Raw genomic sequence first — 21,208 nt, forward strand, 5'->3', positions numbered from 1 at the left:
TTCTGATTCGGCCGGCCGCATCAGTCCAATTCTCACAACACTGAATAAAACCATATATCTTAACTTTTTGTTATTTTTGAAATATTAGTACAAATTACATGACTTTATGAAATACGACTTTTAAGAATGTCTTTATTGGAACAAAACTCTCCAATGAGGGACTTATGCTTAATTTTCCGTAAATTTATTTTAACTTTGTAACCCTAATTATCATTAATTAAATTTATGATACAATTCTTCTTGTGATCTCTTAACAAACACTGATTTTATCACAAAATCTCGTCTCAGGCATATCACTCTTAATCCCAATGCCAGCAGCGTGTATGTAAAATATGTCTATGAACACAGCTCCATCAAGAAGGAAGCCATGATCTCTAATATCAAAGATGATGTCGACGAGATCCCCAGTTCCCCACGATAAGATAAACCATCTCTTTAGGATTCTGTGCGCGTGCTAACCCGCTAGTCCTACTTTGCATTTGCAGCCGCTTTGATTTGTGTGAGATGTGGTGTACAGTGTACAGTGGGTTTGGTTTTGATCAAAAAGGAAAAAAAAAGAAAAAAAAAAGAATATGTATAGTGCTTCTGTTGTTGAACATACTTTCATTGTGTGGACTACTATGTTCCAGCAGATTGAGTTGTACTCCCTAAAAAGTCAATCTTGGAAGCTGTTTTTCGCATTAAAAAACAAGATCGGAGAGAGATGTGGGTGGAGAAGATGATAGTTAGAGATATTAAAGATAACGTAATTAATAAGTAAGAATGGGTAATTTGGAAAACTTAATGTGTGTGTATTAAAAAAAATTGATGTGTATTAATTAAGTAGGTGTGTGTAGTGAGTCCAAGTTTGTGTGCGAATAATTGTTTCCTAAAAAATATTTAAATTTTTTAGGAATGTGGTAAACAAGGAGTGTGATTAAAAGCTCACCATTCCATTATCCATTCCATTATCCAACCAAGAAACTGTTGGGCTTGGCCTGTTTTTTTATTTTAAATAATGGACCTTAACCTATCTAATATCTTAAAGTTCAAAAGTTGGATTTCTTGGTCCATGGGCCCAACTAGGAACCCAAATAATTTTGACGCAACATCGTATGTAAAACCCTAAATTTTTCCATAGGGATACTTTTGTATTAATTTTTTTCCCTAGGGATAAATGAGGAAAGTAAAGGAATTTGGGGTAAAAGTGGAAATCTAATAAATACGTAAATACTTAAACCTAATCTACGGTATTAGTTGATCACCAAATTAGAGAATTATGGGTAAGTTATCTCTACCTCTATCCCTCTCCTTTGTTGTTTATCTCTCAATGAGATAAGTTGGATTTAACTAGGTATTTGCGATGATTGATGTGTTAGGAGTGGAAGGATTATGGTGTGGATAGATTTGAGGTTTGTGTGTGAAGAAGTTTATTGCAGGAAAGGAACTTGTGTTTTTGGTGAGTTTTTTTCCCTCCCATTGTTGAATATCTTGACAATATGTTTCGTTCAACATGGGAACGAGAACAGGAATGAGAACATTATCGAGGACAGAGTGAAAAGTCAACATAACACTGGCTACAGGGATCAAGGTTTTCATAGAGGAGACAGGGATAGGGCTCCCAGACAGAGAACATTGATATGTTTCAGATGTGGTTAGGAGGGACATCGCTCCATTGATTGTACAGTTCAAAATCGAGATGCATGTTTCTTATATGGCCAACATGGACATCGGATTAGAGATTGTCCAATTAGAGGAGGGTTTGGACACCCGACACCACTAGCGCAGCAGAAGGCGCCAATCAAATTGCCAGCTCCGCAGCAACAGAGAGTGCTACCTCCTACGGGTAGAGGACGTATGCCAGCACCACTTGTGCCACTTGTTCAGCAGCAACAGAGCGCACCAGGAAGAGTTCTTGCTTTAGGTTACGAGGCAACTCCTGTGGATCAGCAGGACGTTAGAGGTGAGTAGTTGTTTTCTTTGAGATGTTCGTTTGAACTCGTGTAAGGGATTGATTTGTCGATATCACCTTTTACAGTTGTTGTTCTTTTATGCTTACTTTGTGAATGTTTGTTGCCTCATTGAGGAATTTTCGATTTGTTGAGTCCCCGTAGGGACAAATATGTATGTTATTAGTATAATCGTTATGGTATGATTCGAATGTAGACTCTGAAATTGTGTTGTCAAGGATTCATTCCGTTTTGATAGAGTTTAGTGGTTTTGACGTTATGATCGAAGTCGGGATAGTATTGGAGTGTGATGAAAGGAGAGTCATATTGATGGTTCGAATTTAAAGATCGAAGGACATTATTTTTTTTTGGATTGGTCATAGACTAGTTTGGATGAGGACGCTTGTTGACGCATCTGAGTCGATTGAAATTTCGAGGATGAAATTTTAATTAGGGGAAGAATGTAAAACCCCACATTTCTATGGGGGTAAATGAACTCAAATGAAAAAAAAAACCGAGTAGTGAAAGAACAAACTAAGGAAACTTATGGGGCAAATTTAGAAATCCTAAAATATATATTATACAAGAACTCTCCTATGAAGTCTTAAAATGAGGTCCTAATTTTCATGATTCACTTTTATGGTTCGAAACAAAAATCAAATGCAACTTGAAAAGTGTATGAAATGTCTTTTGTTTTATATCCAACAATCTAGAATTATCGTACACTTTTCATGTTGAAATTGATTTTTGTTTCGAACAAAAAATGTATCGTTGGATTTGTAAGACCGATCAAAATACAAATATATTTTTTTAAAAAATATTTCAAACCCTAATAATTAAGACCTCATAGGAGAACTCCTCATATATATGGGTATATACCTCTATACCTTTTTGTCTTGCTACAAAAACTAATTGTAGTAACCGGTTTCCGTTTGACCCAAAAAATACAAAATACAGAAAAATAGGAAAAATAGAAAAACAAACAAAAAAATTCAAGAGCCCGTTCTTGAGCCCACAAAAATTCAAAAGCCCGTTTTTCGACCCACAAGATCTATAAAAAGTCATTACCTTGACCCATGAGTCCATAAGTACCCATAAATAAAAACCTTAGAAAATATCTAAAATTTTAAGAGAATTAAAAAATTAAAAAAGAAAATCTTAAAAAAGAAAAGGTGGCACCTTTTAAGGTTTTACAAAAAGAATGAAAAATACAAACTAGGGTTTCTAAAGAGAGAAAAAATTAGGGTTTAAAGGGTAGAAAGGGGAAAAGAAAATTGAAAGAGATATAAAACACTAGTCACACCATTTTCATGGGGCCCGGACACCACAAAAAAAAGGAGACAGAGAAAGGAGTTGACAGCCGCACAATAGAGAAAAAAGGGAGAGGGTTTTGGCTTTTGGTGAAAGAAAGGAAGGTTGAGAGAGCCGCCGCACAAAATAGAAAAAGGGTAAGGAAAAACAGTGGGGTTTGGATGGAGAGAGAAGTAGCAGCCAAGAGAAGCTGCCGGAAGAGGAGAGAAACGGAGAGAAAGAAGCCGCTGCACAAGGAATTGGGGTAGAGAAAAAGGGCTAACAGGGGGAGCTGCACAATCGGAGCAAAAAAAACAGAGTGTAGAAGGAGAGTAGAATCAGGAGAAGGTAATCGGCACATTATTTTGTTCTATTTCTTCATTACCTCACTGGTTCCATTTCGGGGTTTTGCTTCCGGTTTTGTTTCATTGAATATTGTGATGTTTGTTTCTGGTGTATTGCCAGCTTGAATTCTAAACCTTATGCTGTATGTTTCTATTTTGCATCTGGTTTAATTCCTCTGAAAGATACATGATTCCGTTCCTGCATGTTTTCAGTTTTGAAGTGAGCTTTGTTTGCTTTCACTTTCCGTACTGGAATCGATATTGAAATAGTTTGTATTCGGTTTTGTATGAATGGAGATGTTGGTTTTATTTAGATCCTTTTAGATCTTGTATATTGCTTCGGTAAGTGACTGTATTCGGTTTGAAGGTTTGTGTGTTGCTTTGAGTTATTGAAATGATTAAGAAATTCTAAATGATTCACAAGTCTGAGTTGAAACCAGTTTGTATTTGCTTTGGTTCACAAGTCTGAGGCTGTCTATGTTCTTTGTAGTAACATTAATCTTGCATTTAGGACTGTATTCATGGTTTTGTGTTAATATGCTTATGGCTTGACGATTGTCCTTGGATTTATCTTACTTGGTGAATCGATTTAGGATCTGATTGTTTTTGACATTAATCTTGGCGTATTTTATGGTTCTTTGCTTGGTAATGTTGTTCGTGCGAGCTTGATATGGAAGGCCCCCTCCTTTCCTTAGCTAATTTTGTTTGGATAATTATTTTGAAACCTTGAAATAAATTATTATGAAACGTGGGTTTGATTTAATTTGAATTTTGATATTAATATTTGGATATCTATTTTTGCCCCCATTTTCTTGTTGATGTTGGGTTGGGACCGCGCTGGACCTTACTTGGGCCGGAGTGTGCATTTGGAGTTTGGATTGGATCTAAGCAACATACGGGCTCCATAGGTCATATTTTTATTTTTTATTTTTGTTTATTTTGTATATATTTTTATCTTGTTTTTATTTGGCATGTATATATTTGTAAATGTAAAAATAGTGAAAATAGTGAAAAGCAGTGTAAAATAGTGTAGTTTAGTTTTATGCATGTTTAATATGATTAGTATGCATGTTTAGGGATTTGTAAATTTAGAATATCAAAGATTCATGAGTAGGAGTAGTTAATAAATTATTTGGAATGCATTGCTAGATTATATGTTAAGTTGTATGCTTAGTATTACAAATCTGTCAACTCAACAACCGCATCTTTACCAAATTTTAATATAAACAAAAACAATAGATGCCTAAATTAAAGTCAATTAGGAGGAGGACTTGATGACATTCAGCTCCTGCCCATACTTTAATTGTGTTATCTTCATTTAAACGAAAAGCAAATGATAAATTAATTTACTAGATATCTAAATTAAAGTTCATTAGGAGGAGGAATTGATGAAATTTAGCTCTTGTCTAGGCTTTAATTATGTTATCTCTTCGAATTAAAGTATTATTTGTATTCGTAAACACAATGATAATTTAATTTACTAGATACCTAAATTAAAGTTCATTAGAAAGATAATGGTAATTTAATTAAAGTTAATTAAGAGGACTTGATGACATTCAGCTCCTTCCTAGGTTTTAAAAATTATGATGATCAAATGGGTGGAATGTTTTCCATTAATGTTAGACCAAGGCTTCTCATTTTGATGGGTTTTATTGGAAATTGATGAAAATCCCACTTGAAGTGAGTTTTGAAATTTTAAAAAGAATGCACGGGATCACTATGGTCATTCTCGGCTTGGCCAAAATATGTTCTTTTTGATTTGGAAAGAATTCTGTGGAATTTGCAAAAGGGCATTGGGTTTTATACCAAGGAGACTTTCATAATCACAAAATAAAAACGGTCTAACTTTATTTGATGAATACAAATGATATTTTAATTTGAAAAGATAACATTAAAACAAATTGGGACATACAACAAATTTTTAGGAAAAGGCACATAGATCAATCTAGATAACCTTTTAGGGAGTTGTGGGGTGCGTAACACCTTCCCCACACTCAATAGACCCCCTTACCTATTTTATGGTTCGTAGACCACATTTTTAGTGTTTAATTGCACTCAAATCAATTGGTGGTGACTCTAAACATTTTTCTTCCTTTCATTGTTGGTCCACGTCGTGACCCCAGTTGCGACAACTGACGACTCCGCTGGGGACGTTGGTTTTTATACCAAATGGGTCGAGTCTGTATGATTGATTTTTGTGCTTTTCTTGTATAGTTTTTTGTTAGTTCCTATTTGTGTTTGCATATTAAATTTGAGGAATTTAATGAATTTGTTCAATGTTGTTGATATCTTCATTAGATATGGGCTTTGTGAGATTTAAATGTTAGGGATATTGGTTTGTATGCTCCAGCACACACATACACTTATCACTGCACACACTTAACCCTATTCCCGGGTTACTTAGTGATTAGTGAGGGTTGACCTACCACTTTCATGGGATTCACTTCCCTGTATGGGTGGGGGAAGACATCCTCTTGGATTGACGTCCTCTTATGACATTAAGGGATGGACTTTTGTGATCCAATGGAGCAAAAGCCACCTGATCTAGAGATCTCGCGATTAGTTAGTTAAACTACCCATAAGCACTATAGATAAACCATAGCCATGGTTCTAAACCTTCAGACATTTTTAGGTGGTATTACCCAATTTAGGAGCAAAGGGGGCATCCCTATCCCTAACTATTTATTTCCCATGTCCATACTATGTTAGATTCCTTGTTATATGCCTTAATCATGCTCATTTTCTTTTTATCCCCTCTTGTATATATTGTTTTGCTCTTGTATTTCTTGTATCCTAACCTAACCTATGTAGGTTAATATCCATAATTGTTTTTCTTTCTTTTCTTTATTATTGATCATGTATACACGTTAGAGCATATCTTTGCAATCTAACAAGATAATATTGGTAAATGATCAAGCCCATAGGAACAAGCATGGTGGAGTTGGGTGATCCAGTAGAAATCAGAGATAGGTAAGAGAAGGTACAAGAAGAGTTGGGAAACAATTTGAAAGAGGATCAACCGTTTAGACCAATGAAGAAGGTTTCATTCCAGACTCGAGCACCGGAAGCTTTATTTGAGTTTTGGTAGAAGCAGGATGTGAATACAAAGAAAGCTTTTAGAAGCAAGTTTGGGCTAGTTGATCATCTGTTGACTGTCCATGCGCCAGTAACTCTCTTGAAAGCGGCTATACATCATTGGGATCCGGCATACCGTTGCTTCACTTTTGGGTCAGTAGATTTATCACCATCGATGGAAGAGTATGCTGAGTTGCTGGGATACACCTTGCATGCTAATAAAATCTACAACCCTAGAGAAATGACTTTTGCAGAAACAGTTATCTCTAAGCTTTTGGGTTTACTGGTGAAGAAAATTAAAGAAATGGGAAGTACAAAGGGTGCAAGGTGGACTTTTCTAGAAGAAATACTGATGAACTTTGCTAAAGAAAATTTTCACAATGAAGAAGGACGATTTGCCTTTGCAATTGTCATATATGGTACTGTGATTTTTCCATGCGTTGGTGGAAACATTGATAGAGGTGTGATCAAAATGGTTAATCATGTTAAACATCAAGCGACTCCAGTGCCTGCCATATTATGTAAGACTTTCCGGTCCCTTAATCACTGTCGTGTTTCTACAGAAGGGAAGTTCATTGGATGTGCTCAGTTGCTTGGAATTTGGCTTCTTAGTCACCTAAGGTATGACAAGACGGTTGGGGCTCCTTTTGTGCTGTTCCAAAAGGATGATTGTCAATTGAGGGATCCTATTGGTGATTTTGAAAAGACAAGATTACAACCTTTAAAGCCTTCAAAGGAGATATGGAGTTGTTTTTTATCTAGCTTGGATGAAAGGAAGATATACATGAGAGCTCCATGGCATAAAACAGACGGATTGATTTACAGGTGTAGTGATTTCGATTAGGTTCCATTTATAGGCCCTTGGGGAATTACTATTCAGGCACAGGCCATGTTTCTCCAACAAATAGGTGGGAATCCGTGTAGACTAGTCACTTTTCATTTGAAGGAGTTTGAATTCTCCTTTGAAGATGAAAAAGCAAAGGTGTTAGTATGGAAGATAGTGGAGGAATGGAGTACTCCTCAGGGAGTAAGAAGAGGTCCGCAAAATATTTATGGGACTGCTCAGTACAAGGCATGACATGCAAGGAAAATCTTATACAGTTTATGATATGTCTGATGAGGGAAGAAGGAAAGGAAAAGGAAAGTTAGTTGGAGGAGATAACGGGAAAGAAAAGTGCTCATAGGAAAATGAAGCCATATTTAAGGAGGTCATTGAGGAAGAAGATGAAGATGGAAGGGTTTCGTATCCAGATTTTGTCCCAGACAGAAGTGTAGAGATAATGGTGGAAGAAGAAATTCAAGAAATGGATGGAGACTTACAGATGGAGGGCACATCAAGTGATGATGAAATGGTTAGAGCACCACCTAGATTTCTTGACAAAGAGGCAAAGATAATGTGGAAAATGCTACAAACTATGACTGAGAAATATAAAAAGTATAAAGGAAAATTTAGAAGGATGAAAGTTGAGTTCGTCGTGAGCAAGAAAGTGAAGTTATAAGAAGATTTGCAGATGGAAAAGGAAAGGGGCAATCTTCAGGAAGAGCATACCAAAATGAAGGAGCAAGTGAGAAGTATGAAAGGAGAACTTCAAGAGGCATAAAAGGAAATTACTCAAATGAAGGGAACAATTGTGACATTGGAGGAGTTAAGGTACGATGCTAAGAAAGAAATGTTTGACAAGGTCGCTCAGCTAAAGAGGAATATGGTGGAGATCAGCTCTCTGAAAGAACAGATGGAGTATGCCTTTTCAGAAAGTCAAAAATTCCAGAAGCTATATGAGGAAGACAAAGATTTCATTCAGCAGAAGGAGGCAGAGGTGGAAGAATTGAATCAACAGAATGATTTCTTACATGATGAATTGAATGAACTTCAACAGAGGCAACAAAACACAGAGGACAAGATCAAGTTAATTATGAGTCGAGCATTGCACTTATTAGAATGGGCTCACAGTTATGAAAAGCGGGCACAAGATTTGAAAATAAATCGGGCATTTAAGGCGCCGAAGTTGGCTGGAGTTTCTTTGTTTTTGGTAGATTTACACAAAGACTTGTATGTGCTTAGGGAGAAGATGCTTCAAACGCAATCAGCGAATTCTGATGTCGTTGAGATTGATGACGAGTAAAGACGTAATCTATTTGGGCTGCAATATTTTGAATGGAATGATATTTTGCCATTATTATCTTTTTTGGATTGCAAAGATTTCTTAGGATTTGCACAAATAATAACCGTATGCACACATGTATTATATGTGCAAATCCTAAGAAATCTTTGCAATCCAAAAAGATAATAACGGCAAAATATCATTCCATTCAAAATATTGTAGCCCAAATCGATTACATCTTTACTCATCATCAATCTCAATGACATCAGAATTCGCAGATTGAGTTTGAAACATCTTCTCCCTAAGCACACACAAGTCTTTGTGTAAATCTGTCAAAAACAAAGAAACTCCAGCCAACTACGGCGCCTTAAATGCCCGATTTATTTTCAAATCTTGTGCACGCTTTTCATAGCTGTGAGCCCATTATGATAAGTGCAATGCTCGACTCATAATTAACTTGATCTTGTCCTCCGTGCTTTGTTGCCTCTATTGAAGTTCATTCAATTCATCATGTAAGAAATCATTCTGTTGATTCAATTCTTCTACCTCTGCCTCCTTCTGTTGAATGAAATCTTTGTCTTCCTCATATAGCTTCTGGAATTTTTGACTTTCTGAAAAGGCATACTCCATCTGTTCTTTCAGAGAGCTGATCTTCACCATATTCCTCTTTAGCTGAGCAACCTTGTCAAACATTTCATTCTTAGCATCGTACCTTAACTCCTCCAATGTCACAATTGTTCTCTTCATTTGAGTAATTTCCTTTTGTGCCTCTTGAAGTTCTCCTTTCATGCTTCTCACTTGCTCCTTCATTTTGGTATGCTCTTCCTAAAAATTGCCCATTTCCTTTTCCATCTGCAAATCTTCTTATAACTTCACTTTCTTGCTCACGACGAACTCAACTTTCATCCTTCTAAATTTTCCTTTATACTTTTTATATTTCTCGGTCATAGTTTGTAGCATTTTCCATATTATCTTCGCCTCTTTGTCAAGAAATCTAGGTGGTCCTCTAGCCGTTTCATCATCACTTGATGTGCTCTCCACCTGTAAGTCTCCATCCATTTCTTGAATTTCTTCTTCCACCATTACCTCTACACTTCTGTCTGGGACAAAATCTAGATACGAAACCCTTCCATCTTCGTCTTCTTCCTCAATGACCTTCTTGAATATGGCTTTATTTTCCTGGGAGCACTTTTCTTTCTCATTATCTCCTCCAACTAACTTTCTTTTTCCTTTCCATATTCCCTTATCAGACATATTATAAACTGTATAAGATTTTCCTCTTTTTGCATGTCGTGCCTTATACTAAGCAGTCCCATAAATATTTCGCGGACCTCTTCTTACTCCCTGAGGGGTACTCCATGCCTCCACTATCTTTCGTAGTAACGCCTTTGCTTTTTCATCTTCAAGGGAGAATTCAAACTCCTTCAAATGAAAAGTGACTGGTCTACACAGATTCCCACCTATTTGTTGGAGAAACATGGTCGGTGCCTGACTAGTAATTCCCCAAGAAGGGCCTATAAGTGAAACTCAATCGAAATCACTGCACCTGTAAATCAATCCATCTGTTTTATGCCATGGAGCTCTCATGTATATCTTCCTTTCATCCAGGCTAGATAGAAAATAACTTCATATCTCCATTGAAGGCTTTAAAGGTTGTAATCTTGCCTTTTCAAAATCACCAATAGGATCCCTCAATTGACAATCATCCTTTTGGAACTGCACAAAAGGAGCCCCAACCGTCTTGTCATACCTTAGGTGACTAATAAGCCAGATTCCAAGCAATTGAGCACATCCAATGAACTTCCCTTCTGTAGAAACACGACAATTATTAAGGGACCGGAAAGTCTCACATAATGTGGCAGGCACTGGAGTCACTTGATGTTTAACATGATTAACCATTTTGATCACACCTCTATCAATGTTTCCACCAGCGCATGGAAAAATCACAATACCATATATGACTGCAAAGGCAAATCGTCCTTCTTCATTGTGAAAATTTTCTTTAGCAAAGTTCGTCGGTATTTCTTCTGGAAAAGTCCACCTTTCACCCCTTGTACTTCCCATTTCTTTAATCTGCTTCACCGGTAAACCCAAAAGTTTAGAGATAACTGGTTCTGCAAAAGTCATTTCTTTATGGTTGTAGATTTTATTAGCATGCAAGGTGTATCCCAACAACTCGACATACTCTTCCATCGATGGTGATAAATCTACTGGCCCAAAAGTGAAGCAACGGTATGCTGGGTCCCAATGATGTATAGCCACTTTCAGGAGAGTTATTGGTGTCTAGACAGTCAACAGATGATCAACTCGCCCAAACATGCTTCTAAAAGCTTTCTTTGTATTCTTATCCTGCTTCTGCCAAAACTTAGATAAAGCTTCCGGTGCTCGAGTATGGAATGAAACCTTCTTCATTGGTCTCAACGGTTGATCCTCTTTCAAACTGTCTCCCAACTCTTCTTGTAGCTTCTCTAACTTGTTTCTGATTTCCACTGGATCACTCAACTCCACCGTGCTTGTTCCTATGGGCTTGATCATTCTGCCAATATTATCTGGTTAGATTGCAAAGATATGCTCTAACGTGTATACATGATCAATAATAAAGAAAAGAAAGAAAGACAGTTATGGATATTAACCTACATAGGTAAGGTTAGGATACAAGAAATACAAGAGCAAAACAATATATACAAGAGGGGATAAAAAGAAAATGAGCATGATTAAGGCATATAACAAGGAATCTAACATAGTATGGACATGGGAAATAAATAGTTAGGGATAGGGATGCCCCCTTTGTTCCTAAATTGGGTAATACCACCTAAAAATGTCTGAAGGTTTAGAACCATGGCTACGGTTTATCTATAGTGCTTATGGGTAGTTTAACTAACTAATTGTGAGATCTCTAGATCAGGTGGCTTTTGCTCCATTGGATCACAAAAGCCCATCCCTTAATGTCATAAGAGGACGTCAACCCAGGAGGATGTCTTCTCCCACCCATACAGGGAAGTGAATCCCATGAAAGTGTTAGGTCAACTCTCACTAATCACTAAGTAACCCTGGAATAGGGTTATGTGTGTGCAGTGATAAGTGTATGTGTGTGCGGGAGCATACAAACCAATATCCCTAACATTTAAATCTCACAAAGCCCATATCTGATGAAGATATCTACTAACATTGAACAAATTCATTAAATTCCTCAAATTTAATATACAAACACAAATAGGAACTAACAAAAAACTATACAAGAAAAGCACAAAAATCAATCATACAGACTTGACCCCTTTGGTATAAAAACCAATGTCCCCAGCAGAATCGCTAATTGTCGCAACCGGGGTCACGAAGCAGAATGACGATGAAAAATGTTTAGAGTTGCCACCAATTGATTTAAGTGCAATTGGACACTAAAAATGTGGTATACGAACAGAAAATAGGTAAGGGGGTCTATTGAGTGTGGGGAATGTGTTAGGCACTCCACAACTTCCTAAAAGGTTACCTAGATTGATCTATGTTCTTTTTCCTGAAAATTTGTTGTATGTCCCAATTTGTTTTAATGGATTTTTCATATACCTGAAAAACCATGATGACCAAATGGGTGGAATGTTTTCGATTAATGTTAGACCAAGGCTTTATTAAAAATCTCATTTTGATGGGTTTTATTGGTAATTGATGAAAATCCCACTTGAAGTGGGCTTTGAAATTTTAAAAAGGGTGCACGGGTTCACTATGGTCATTCCCGGCTTGGCCAAAATATGTTCCTTTTGATTTGGAAAGAATTTGGTGGAATTTGCAAAAGGGCATTGGGTTTTATACCAAAGGGACTTTCACAATCACAAAATAAAAACGGTCTAACTTTATTTGATGAATACAAATGGTATTTTAATTTGAAAAGATAACATAATTAAAACCTAGAAAGGAGTTGAATATCATCAAGTCCTCCTCCTAATTAACTTTAATTAAATTACCGTTATAAAATGTAATAGGGTCGAGTCTGTATAAATTTTTATCTTGTTTTTTATTTGGCATGTATATCCTTGTGAGTAACTTGAAGAAACACTTGGGTCTTTCAGTGACTCCTTCTCCAATTCTACCTACAGTCACTGAGCATGGGTTGGTCCAACAGCAGCCAAAGGTCGTGTTACAAAGAAGAACGTATAAAAAGGGTAATGTAGCTGGTACTCAACTCTTGGTACAATGACTTGATCATAATGAGGAGGATGTCACATGGGAAGACTATGAAGAATTTACACAAAAATTCCCTGCATTTAAATTCTGAATTTGATTGTCTGGTTACTATCCAGGAGAGCTTCTCTATATACTTGTTCTATTGTATTACATTTATGTAATATCTAATCTTCTGCTATTTGGGTAAATCCTATTTCAGTCTATTCCTGTTCTTCACCATCCTTGTGGACAAGGATCAATCGAAGAGGACGGCAGTTGATAAGAACCTGGAAGTTTGACTTGAATCTGGAAACTCTGAGTAGTCAGTCTAATGGATTTGTTAATTGTAATTTGTTTATAGTTAGAAATTGTAACCGACTTTAGTCTGTTGTAACTACTATTGAGTGTATTGAATAAAATACCCTCAGCTGGTATTGTACGATTAAAACATCAAAGGGTACTCTTTAAAGCAGTTTTGATGAAATGAAATGTGTTTTTGTTCTTGTTCTTCCATTTCTCTCTCAATACTAGGTTAATGTAGAAAGGTTCCTACTAGTTAGAACCGTTCACACAATAAATATATATTAATCAAACACAAGGACCAAGAATGAAAAACAAACCAAGTCGATATGTTCACCTCTGACTTTAAAGTGATTAATTGTCCTGTCTCTGTCCTTGCAGTCCCAACAATTTCACCTCCCAGGTCTTGGTAACATGTTAACGTAAGCATACCATTAACGTAACAACCAACCAAGAATTGAATGATACACTCTCTTGGAAGGAACACAAAAATGGCAGACCAAAATAGAAGAAGGAACTCTTTCGAGGAAGTAGGGAGACCAAGAGGCTGAGTAAATAATAACTGGAAATGGTCAATCAATAGCCATTGAAAAGAGAGCCTTTTGTTACCCTCAAATCTGGGCAACTACCAGCCCATTAAAAGGACCTGCTAGTGCCCATAATCTCGAGCTTTTTGAGTAAAGAAATATTTGGTTGTTACAATACTTTTGTAACTAACCCCTCTCATGATTTCCCAAAATCATGGAATTGATTTGGTAAGAGTTTAATCTTAAGTTGGTCAAACAGGCTTTGTGAAGCCCACGGTCCACACCTCGTGTGTTTTGGCCCAACCCATACCTTAGCCCATGTATGATTTTCCCACCAACAAATTAGAAGGATTTTGGGCCCAAGTTCATAAACTCACTCTTGAGTTCATAATTTTTAAAATGTGGGATTGGGTTCACGACACCAATTTACACCATTTCATATGCACACTTTTGACTTCAATTTCTCATTCACCCTATATTGGTTTTTGTAATGTAAGTGTTCTACACTTAACCTTGGACTCGTCCCAAGGGACGTACGGATCCCATGCTTAATTGTGCCTATAGTAAGCCCATTACAAACCAATATCCAACAATTTCAACATGATATTTGCTTCGATTTAGTTTCAATGCAAGCAAAAGTTCTTAGATTCATGGAGATTTAGAACAGCAGCTGCAACCTTTGTAACTTCATGGTATACCCAAGGATTAGCTAGTTCCTATTTGGAATGGTGCAACTTCTTAATCGCCGCAGTTTCTAATATTCATGCTAATAGTTTAATGCATTCTTTGTTGTTACTATGGGATCCCGAAACACAAGGGAATTTTACCTAGTGGTGTCAATCTTTAATCAAGGGTTTATTATTTTTTTAGTTGAGGCAAAGTCGAAATCTTTCAAATTGTGGGTTATACAACTTTTTATCACCGAAAGATTTTAAATTTTCCATGTTGACCATTCATTGTTCAAACGTTTCAACATGCTCACCAAAAATTGTAGTTTATTTCATTTTATATTCCTTCTCTTTAATTATTGTTCTTTCCAAAGTTGTATGGGTCAAAGTTGTTGGAGAAGATAAAGTTATTGGGTTGGAAGGTATTGCTGTCTACTTGCGATAGGGATTGGGCGTTTGACCGGCAAATTCAACTAGCAAATATGATGGAAGAAAAGGGTATCAAGGTGGAGAGGAGGATCGTTATTGGAGATTATCATGGGGACGAAGCCACGGAATTACCTAAGCAGCAAAAATTGATGATAGCCTTAAAAGATTTCGTATTTTAATCTTCATTTGCTCAATTTTATTTCTAATTGATGTTTGTTTCCCTGCATGTGTTCCAAGTTTGTAATTTATGTTTTCTTTCATGTTTCGTTTGCTCTCCCTTTATGGCAGCTTCTAATAATAAGTTATGTTTTTTGCTTTTCACATATTAATGGATTAAATGCTGCCGATTTCAAGTCCATTCGATAGAGGCTTAAATCCGTATAGTGCTATACCGATCGACAAAGAAAGTGTTGTATGTAGGGAGATAAAATTCACGAAAACCTACTGAGCAGTATCAAAATAGGCAGGAGCTATTATTTTAAAGAAATTTGGTTTCCCCGTGTCTCACCTTACAGGATCAAAAATTTTTTTTGTTGTTTTTATAAGCTTGTATATAGGCAATTGAATAAGGACTTGAAGACGACCAAAATGAATCAATCGAAAATTTAGTGCCAATTGCAGAGCACAAGTACCTGGCAAAGCCATTGCTCTCTTACTTTTAGTTTTGGAGATCAATTTTCACAATTTGGGGTTACCCCTGTATATGCCCAAGGACCTTAAAATGGTTGTAAAGTGAAAAGCTAAAATATGTTTCGTCTTGGCTTTTGCTCTGGCATACAAAATGGTTGTTATAGTTCTTTAGATCGTAATGAGTAATTAACTGTGAGTTAACAACTACGAACGAACAGGGTGTTGTGGGGTACTAACACCTTCCCCACACTCAATCAACCCCCGAACCCAATTTTCTAATCGTAGACTAGTATTTTAAAAGGTGGTCAATTACACCTCCAAAACAGTTGGTGTCAACTTCATTATTTCTTATAACGCGTTGCGATTCCAGTTGCGACACGTAGAATTTGTTAATTCGAACTTCCATTTATTTTATTTTTTGTAGGCATATTAAATGCTGCCTTAATTTTGCTAACTAGATTTGATTTTATTTTTGGAATGAAATAATTGTTTTTGGAGGATGTTGTCAGAAATTTATGTATTTAGGGATATTTTTGTAATTCCATAGACTCCTTTCGGGAAGGGTCATTACACCCTGTCATCCATATAATTATTTATAGGAAAAATAAGAGGTAAGTCCCTACATTAAAAGTTTGGTTCCAATAAGGACACTCCAATAAGTTTTGTTCCATGAGGTCCATCAAGTTTAAAAAATATTCCATAAAGGACAAAAAGTTAAAATATATAATTTTATTGTTTAAATATCCTCAAACATGAAAGAGCTTCTCATGCACGTGATTTATCTCAGCCTGTCGTCGGAAGCTTCATCTCCGCCCTTCATGGCTTATTCGAGAGTTCTCTGACCTTTTTTTTGTGATTTTTCATACTCACCACGGGGCTTATAAATCTTGTTGTTTTCTTTCGATCTGTCATCACATCTTTATTTTCGGTAATTTCTATGGTGATTTTCGTGGTTTTTTTGTTCTGATTTGGTATCTACAAACTGTAGGTGATATGTTATCTGTTTCGAGTAATTTAATATCTGTCATAATGTTATTTGTCTTACTAAATGTTATTTGTCTTGTTAAAATATTATCTGTCTATAATAAAATGTTATCTGTTTGAAGTTCTGAAACAGATAACATATCAAAACAAATCCAAAACAGATATAATATATGGATCAGATTTCAAAAGAAAAAAAGTGTTCGAAAAAGAAATAAAATCTCAAAGGTGATACTCCTTGGTCTGGAGTTTATTGGGGGTGTTGATGGTCGTTGATGTTGGTCGTATTGGTCGGATCTAGCTCTTTTTTACACGGTGACTGTGATTTCATGAAGCTTTTCCAACGACTCAAATGATAATCGATAGTCGATGATGAATTGCATGGGCTTTGGTCGAGTTGACATAGAGCTTCATTTTGAGAGTTTGTTCGTCGAAAATGATGGCCGGATGGCCAACTTTCGATGGTCGGTGTGAAGGAAAAAGAGGGAGAAAATAAGAGAGGGAAGAAGAAAGTAACGTGTTATACAAGGGTATTTTTGTAAGTTTATAACCTTTGTCCTTATTTCTTTTTAACTTGTCCTTACTGAAATACAACTCACTCATTTTGTGGTTATGTGTAAAAAGCCCTTATTTATATATGCATTTTGATATCCTAATTATATAAGGCCTAGTCTGGTAAACAATTTTCAAAGTAAAATATATGCTAGCAGAAATGGTGGCAGTAAAAATGCTCGACAATTTTAGTAGTAGATATACTGTCTGAATGCTTGATAGTGTTTGGTTGAACTTATAGTGGTATTATGCGTTTTAATTGTAATTGAGAGATATAAATGTATTTAATCATAAAAATTAAATATATAAAATAAAGATAATTCATTAAAATAAAATAAAGATAATTAATTTATTAAAAAACAAAAATAATTAATTAATTTTGTCAAAAAAGATAATTAATATTTAATTTATAAAAATAGTGATATTTAAAAACTCTTCAATTCCTTAATAAGTGAACGTGTTCTTGAGTTAAGAGTCAGCTATATATAATATATATGCATATGTCCGAGAATAATTAGGATCTCCAGCTATGCACTTAACATGTTAATTCAAAACAAACCAGCTATATACATATACATATATACATATATATATATATATATAAATTCTCCTATGTGGACCAACTTTGTGAACTTGTTTTTCAACCATAGATGTGGTGGGTCTCAGAGTAAATGTGTGGCACCCACTTGTGTTGTGCTTTATTACAACCTTTGGATTATGTCAGCGAATAATTAGGATCTCCAGCTATACATCTAAGTTATCTAACATGCTAATTAAGCTAACAAGATAATTAATTGATTACATTAATGAACATATATATATATATAATGAAACACGTGTTTATAAAATTAAAATATATATTATGAAACAAGTTAATTCAAAACAAGCCAGCTATATAATATATATTTAAGCAAAAAAAAAAGATATATTATATATACATTCATTTTTTTGACTACTTTTAACACGTTAATTCCAAACAAACCAGCTATATATATATATATATATGGGATCCACAGGACCACAGCTATTCATTTAACACGTTTAGTAAAAGCAAACCAACTATATATATAATATATAGATTAATACATATGATCCACAGCTATGCATTTATAACAAGATAATTATTTGATTACACCAACACTTCCTTTCTCGTATACATATACCCCCAGAGACCCTCACAGCTAGAAACCACTATGGATTCTTCATCTTCCCAAAATCCCACAGATAAAGGTAATACTGCACAACTCTGTAAAATGGTTTCCATCGACGACACTTACGCTTATATTGACTTAGTACGCCATCCTGATGGCACAGTCACTCGTAAACCGAGCAGCCATCCATTGAAATCAACAGCGCCTGACCTTAGCCACCCCACTCCGGTACTCTCAAAAGACGTGACAATCAACGAATCAAATCACACTTGGGCTCGAATATTCTTGCCTCGCCATGCACTTGATCAATCTTCCTCCTCATATGCACCACTTCCTCTCATTGTATATTATTGTGGTGGAGGGTTCGTCACATTGTCTGCAGATACAATATACTGTCATGATTTTTGTTCCAACATGTCTTTACAACTCTCTGCGGTGGTTGTCTCCCTCAACTACCGTCTCGCCCCGGAGCACCGCTTGCCGGCAGCCTACGATGACGGCGTGGAAGTATTGAACTGGGTCGGAAAAACAAACGATGAGTGGTTGAAAGAGCATGCCGATTTGACTAAGGTGTTCATCATGGGATCTAGTGCGGGCGGTAACCTAGCTTACCATGTCGGATTACGTGTTGCGGCCGCAGGAGTTGATCAATTTAAGCCGTTGAAGATTAACGGCTTGATATTGCACTATCCATACTTCGGTGGGGCCAAGAGATGTGAATCCGAGTTGAGGTTAATAAACAGCCACCTTATGCCTCCTTGGTTAAGTGATCCAGCGTGGGAACTCTCATTGCCAATTGGAGCTGATCAAGATCACGAGTACTGCAATCCGACGGTGGGGGATGGGCCAAAATTGTTGGAGAAGATAAAGTTATTGGGTTGGAAGGTATTGCTGTCTACTTGCGATGGGGATTGGGCGTTTGACCGGCAAATTCAACTAGCAAATATGATGGAAGAAAAGGGTATCAAGGTGGAGAGGAGGATCGTTATTGGAGATTATCATGGGGAGGAAGCCACAGAATTACCTAAGCAGCAAAAACTGATGATAGCCTTAAAAGATTTCGTATTTTAATCTTCATTTGCTCAATTTTATTTCTAATTGATGTTTGTTGCCCTGTGTTCCAAGTTTGTAATTTATGTTTTCATGTTTGGTTTGCTCTCCTTTTATGGCAGCTTCTAATAATAAGTTATGTTTTTTGCTCTTCACATATTAATGGATTAAATGCTGCCGATTTCAAGTCCATTCGACAGAGGCTTAAATCCGTATAGTGTTACACCGATCGACGAAAAAGTGTTGTATGTAGGGAGATAAAACTCACGAAAACCTACTGAGCAGTATCAAAGTACGCGGAAGCTATTATTTTAAGGAAATTTGGTTTCCCCGTGTCTCACCTTACTGTGTTTGTTTATATAAAAATTGAGAATTCGAATTGAAATTACAAAAATTGAGAATCCGAATTGAAATTATGAAATTTTAATGCTTACCGTACTTGAGGTTGTAGATAAGATACAAAGTAACGACCATTAAGTTCATTTAAAAATCATTTTGTTCACATTTTCTTTTATGAATTGTCGGATTCATTAATAAAGATTAGTTAACAAAGAGGTTATCAATTATAGAGAAATTTTATTTACACCACAAAAACTTTTAAGTTTACACCATTTTGATTTTTTTTATTTACATCCATATCCTTATATGAAATGCCTAATACACCCTTAAATGAAAATAAATATTAAAAATATGTATTATTTGGTTAGTAGTGTGTGTGGATGTGGGTACCGATCAATAATTCTGTTTCACATTTGAACCATTAGATTTAGGTTATATCATCCAACGGTGGTCATATTTTATCTATTATTTTATTAATTTAAGTCTTACCTCTCAATAACTCATCTCTCCCAGTTTCTTCTTCAAAAACATTGAACAAAACAATTTTGTTTTTGAAACTTCTAGTTTTGTTTATCTTATTACCGATGTTGCTGGATATATATACCTTCTTCGACATATCAATTTTAAAAATAAACGAATATTTTTAATATCCCTTTTTCTTTCCATCTCATTAGATAATGAAAATGTTATTTGTCCCAACACTTTTGGTCTCAAATATAAAATATTCCCAATCCCATGTGGCATTGTCACCTAAGCTTGATGACATGGAAAGTATGTTGACATGAATGGACACATTTGAAATTTAAGAGTACTTTTGGTTTACCTGTTTTCCAAGTATTTTTTGTTTTCATTTTCTGAAAAATATAAAACACTTCTGAAAATGTGTTTTGCTTGCCACTTTGAAAAACACAGAAAAGGAAAATAATCAAAAAATAGAAAACGATAAAATGGTGTTTTCTAAAATTGAAAACACGCTCACTTTATAAACCAAAATGATATATTTCAATAATTTTCTTATCCACAAACTTACATAATCTAAGTGGTAAGTCAGATAGAAATGCCACATAGATTAAAAAAAAAAATTTATTAAAGAAGCCACATAGACATGTCATATGTCTATATAAGTTTATGAATATTTATGAATGTGTAGTTTTTCCTCTTTATAAAAGACGGGAATCTCCATCTCCCGTATTCTGTAAACCTTCAGAGTCATAGTTGGGAGAAAGTGCAAGCAAGAGTGCTTCCAAGTGGCTCAAATGGTTCGGCTCTTTCTAAAAGGGCCCAAACAAATGAGAAGCCCATACGTTTGGTTACTAGATTGAAACGTGTTCCCTTTTTAAGAAACTTGTGTTCTATTTTAGAAGATTCAATTCATGCTTAAAGTCGTGTAGAGATATAGCCATATTTATTTTACCATAAAATTCCTATTAAGTTTTTAATGAAAGAGTATAAGCAGTTTTACTTAGGGATGGCAAAACTTCGTCTGGATGACCAAATTTCTCCGACCCATAACAAGCGTATCAACATCTGTGTTAGACTTTCTTTGTGAATGGAAAAAAAAAAACCTGCTTTGATATTTTGTTTAGATAATCCCAAATGCACCAAGCAATCAAATCTAATATTTTGTCTTTCACAACAAAACATCACTGGCACTGAGCCCTGATATCATACAATAGATCAATAAATG

General features: G+C 35.7%; 1 protein-coding gene across 1 annotated transcript; it reads left to right on the forward strand.

The window, feature by feature from the left end:
• Positions 1-18,114: 18,114 nt before the first annotated feature.
• On the forward strand, positions 18,115-19,337 carry LOC119993713 (probable carboxylesterase 120). The gene has a single exon (XM_038840931.1). The coding sequence runs from the start codon at positions 18,175-18,177 to the stop codon at positions 19,201-19,203; it is 1,029 nt and encodes a 342-aa protein (XP_038696859.1). The 5' UTR covers positions 18,115-18,174; the 3' UTR covers positions 19,204-19,337.
• The last annotated feature ends 1,871 nt before the right edge of the window (positions 19,338-21,208 follow it).

Source organism: Tripterygium wilfordii, chromosome 23 (assembly GCF_013401445.1).
Source record: "Tripterygium wilfordii isolate XIE 37 chromosome 23, ASM1340144v1, whole genome shotgun sequence".
In the NCBI taxonomy this organism is placed as follows: Eukaryota; Viridiplantae; Streptophyta; class Magnoliopsida; order Celastrales; family Celastraceae; genus Tripterygium; species Tripterygium wilfordii.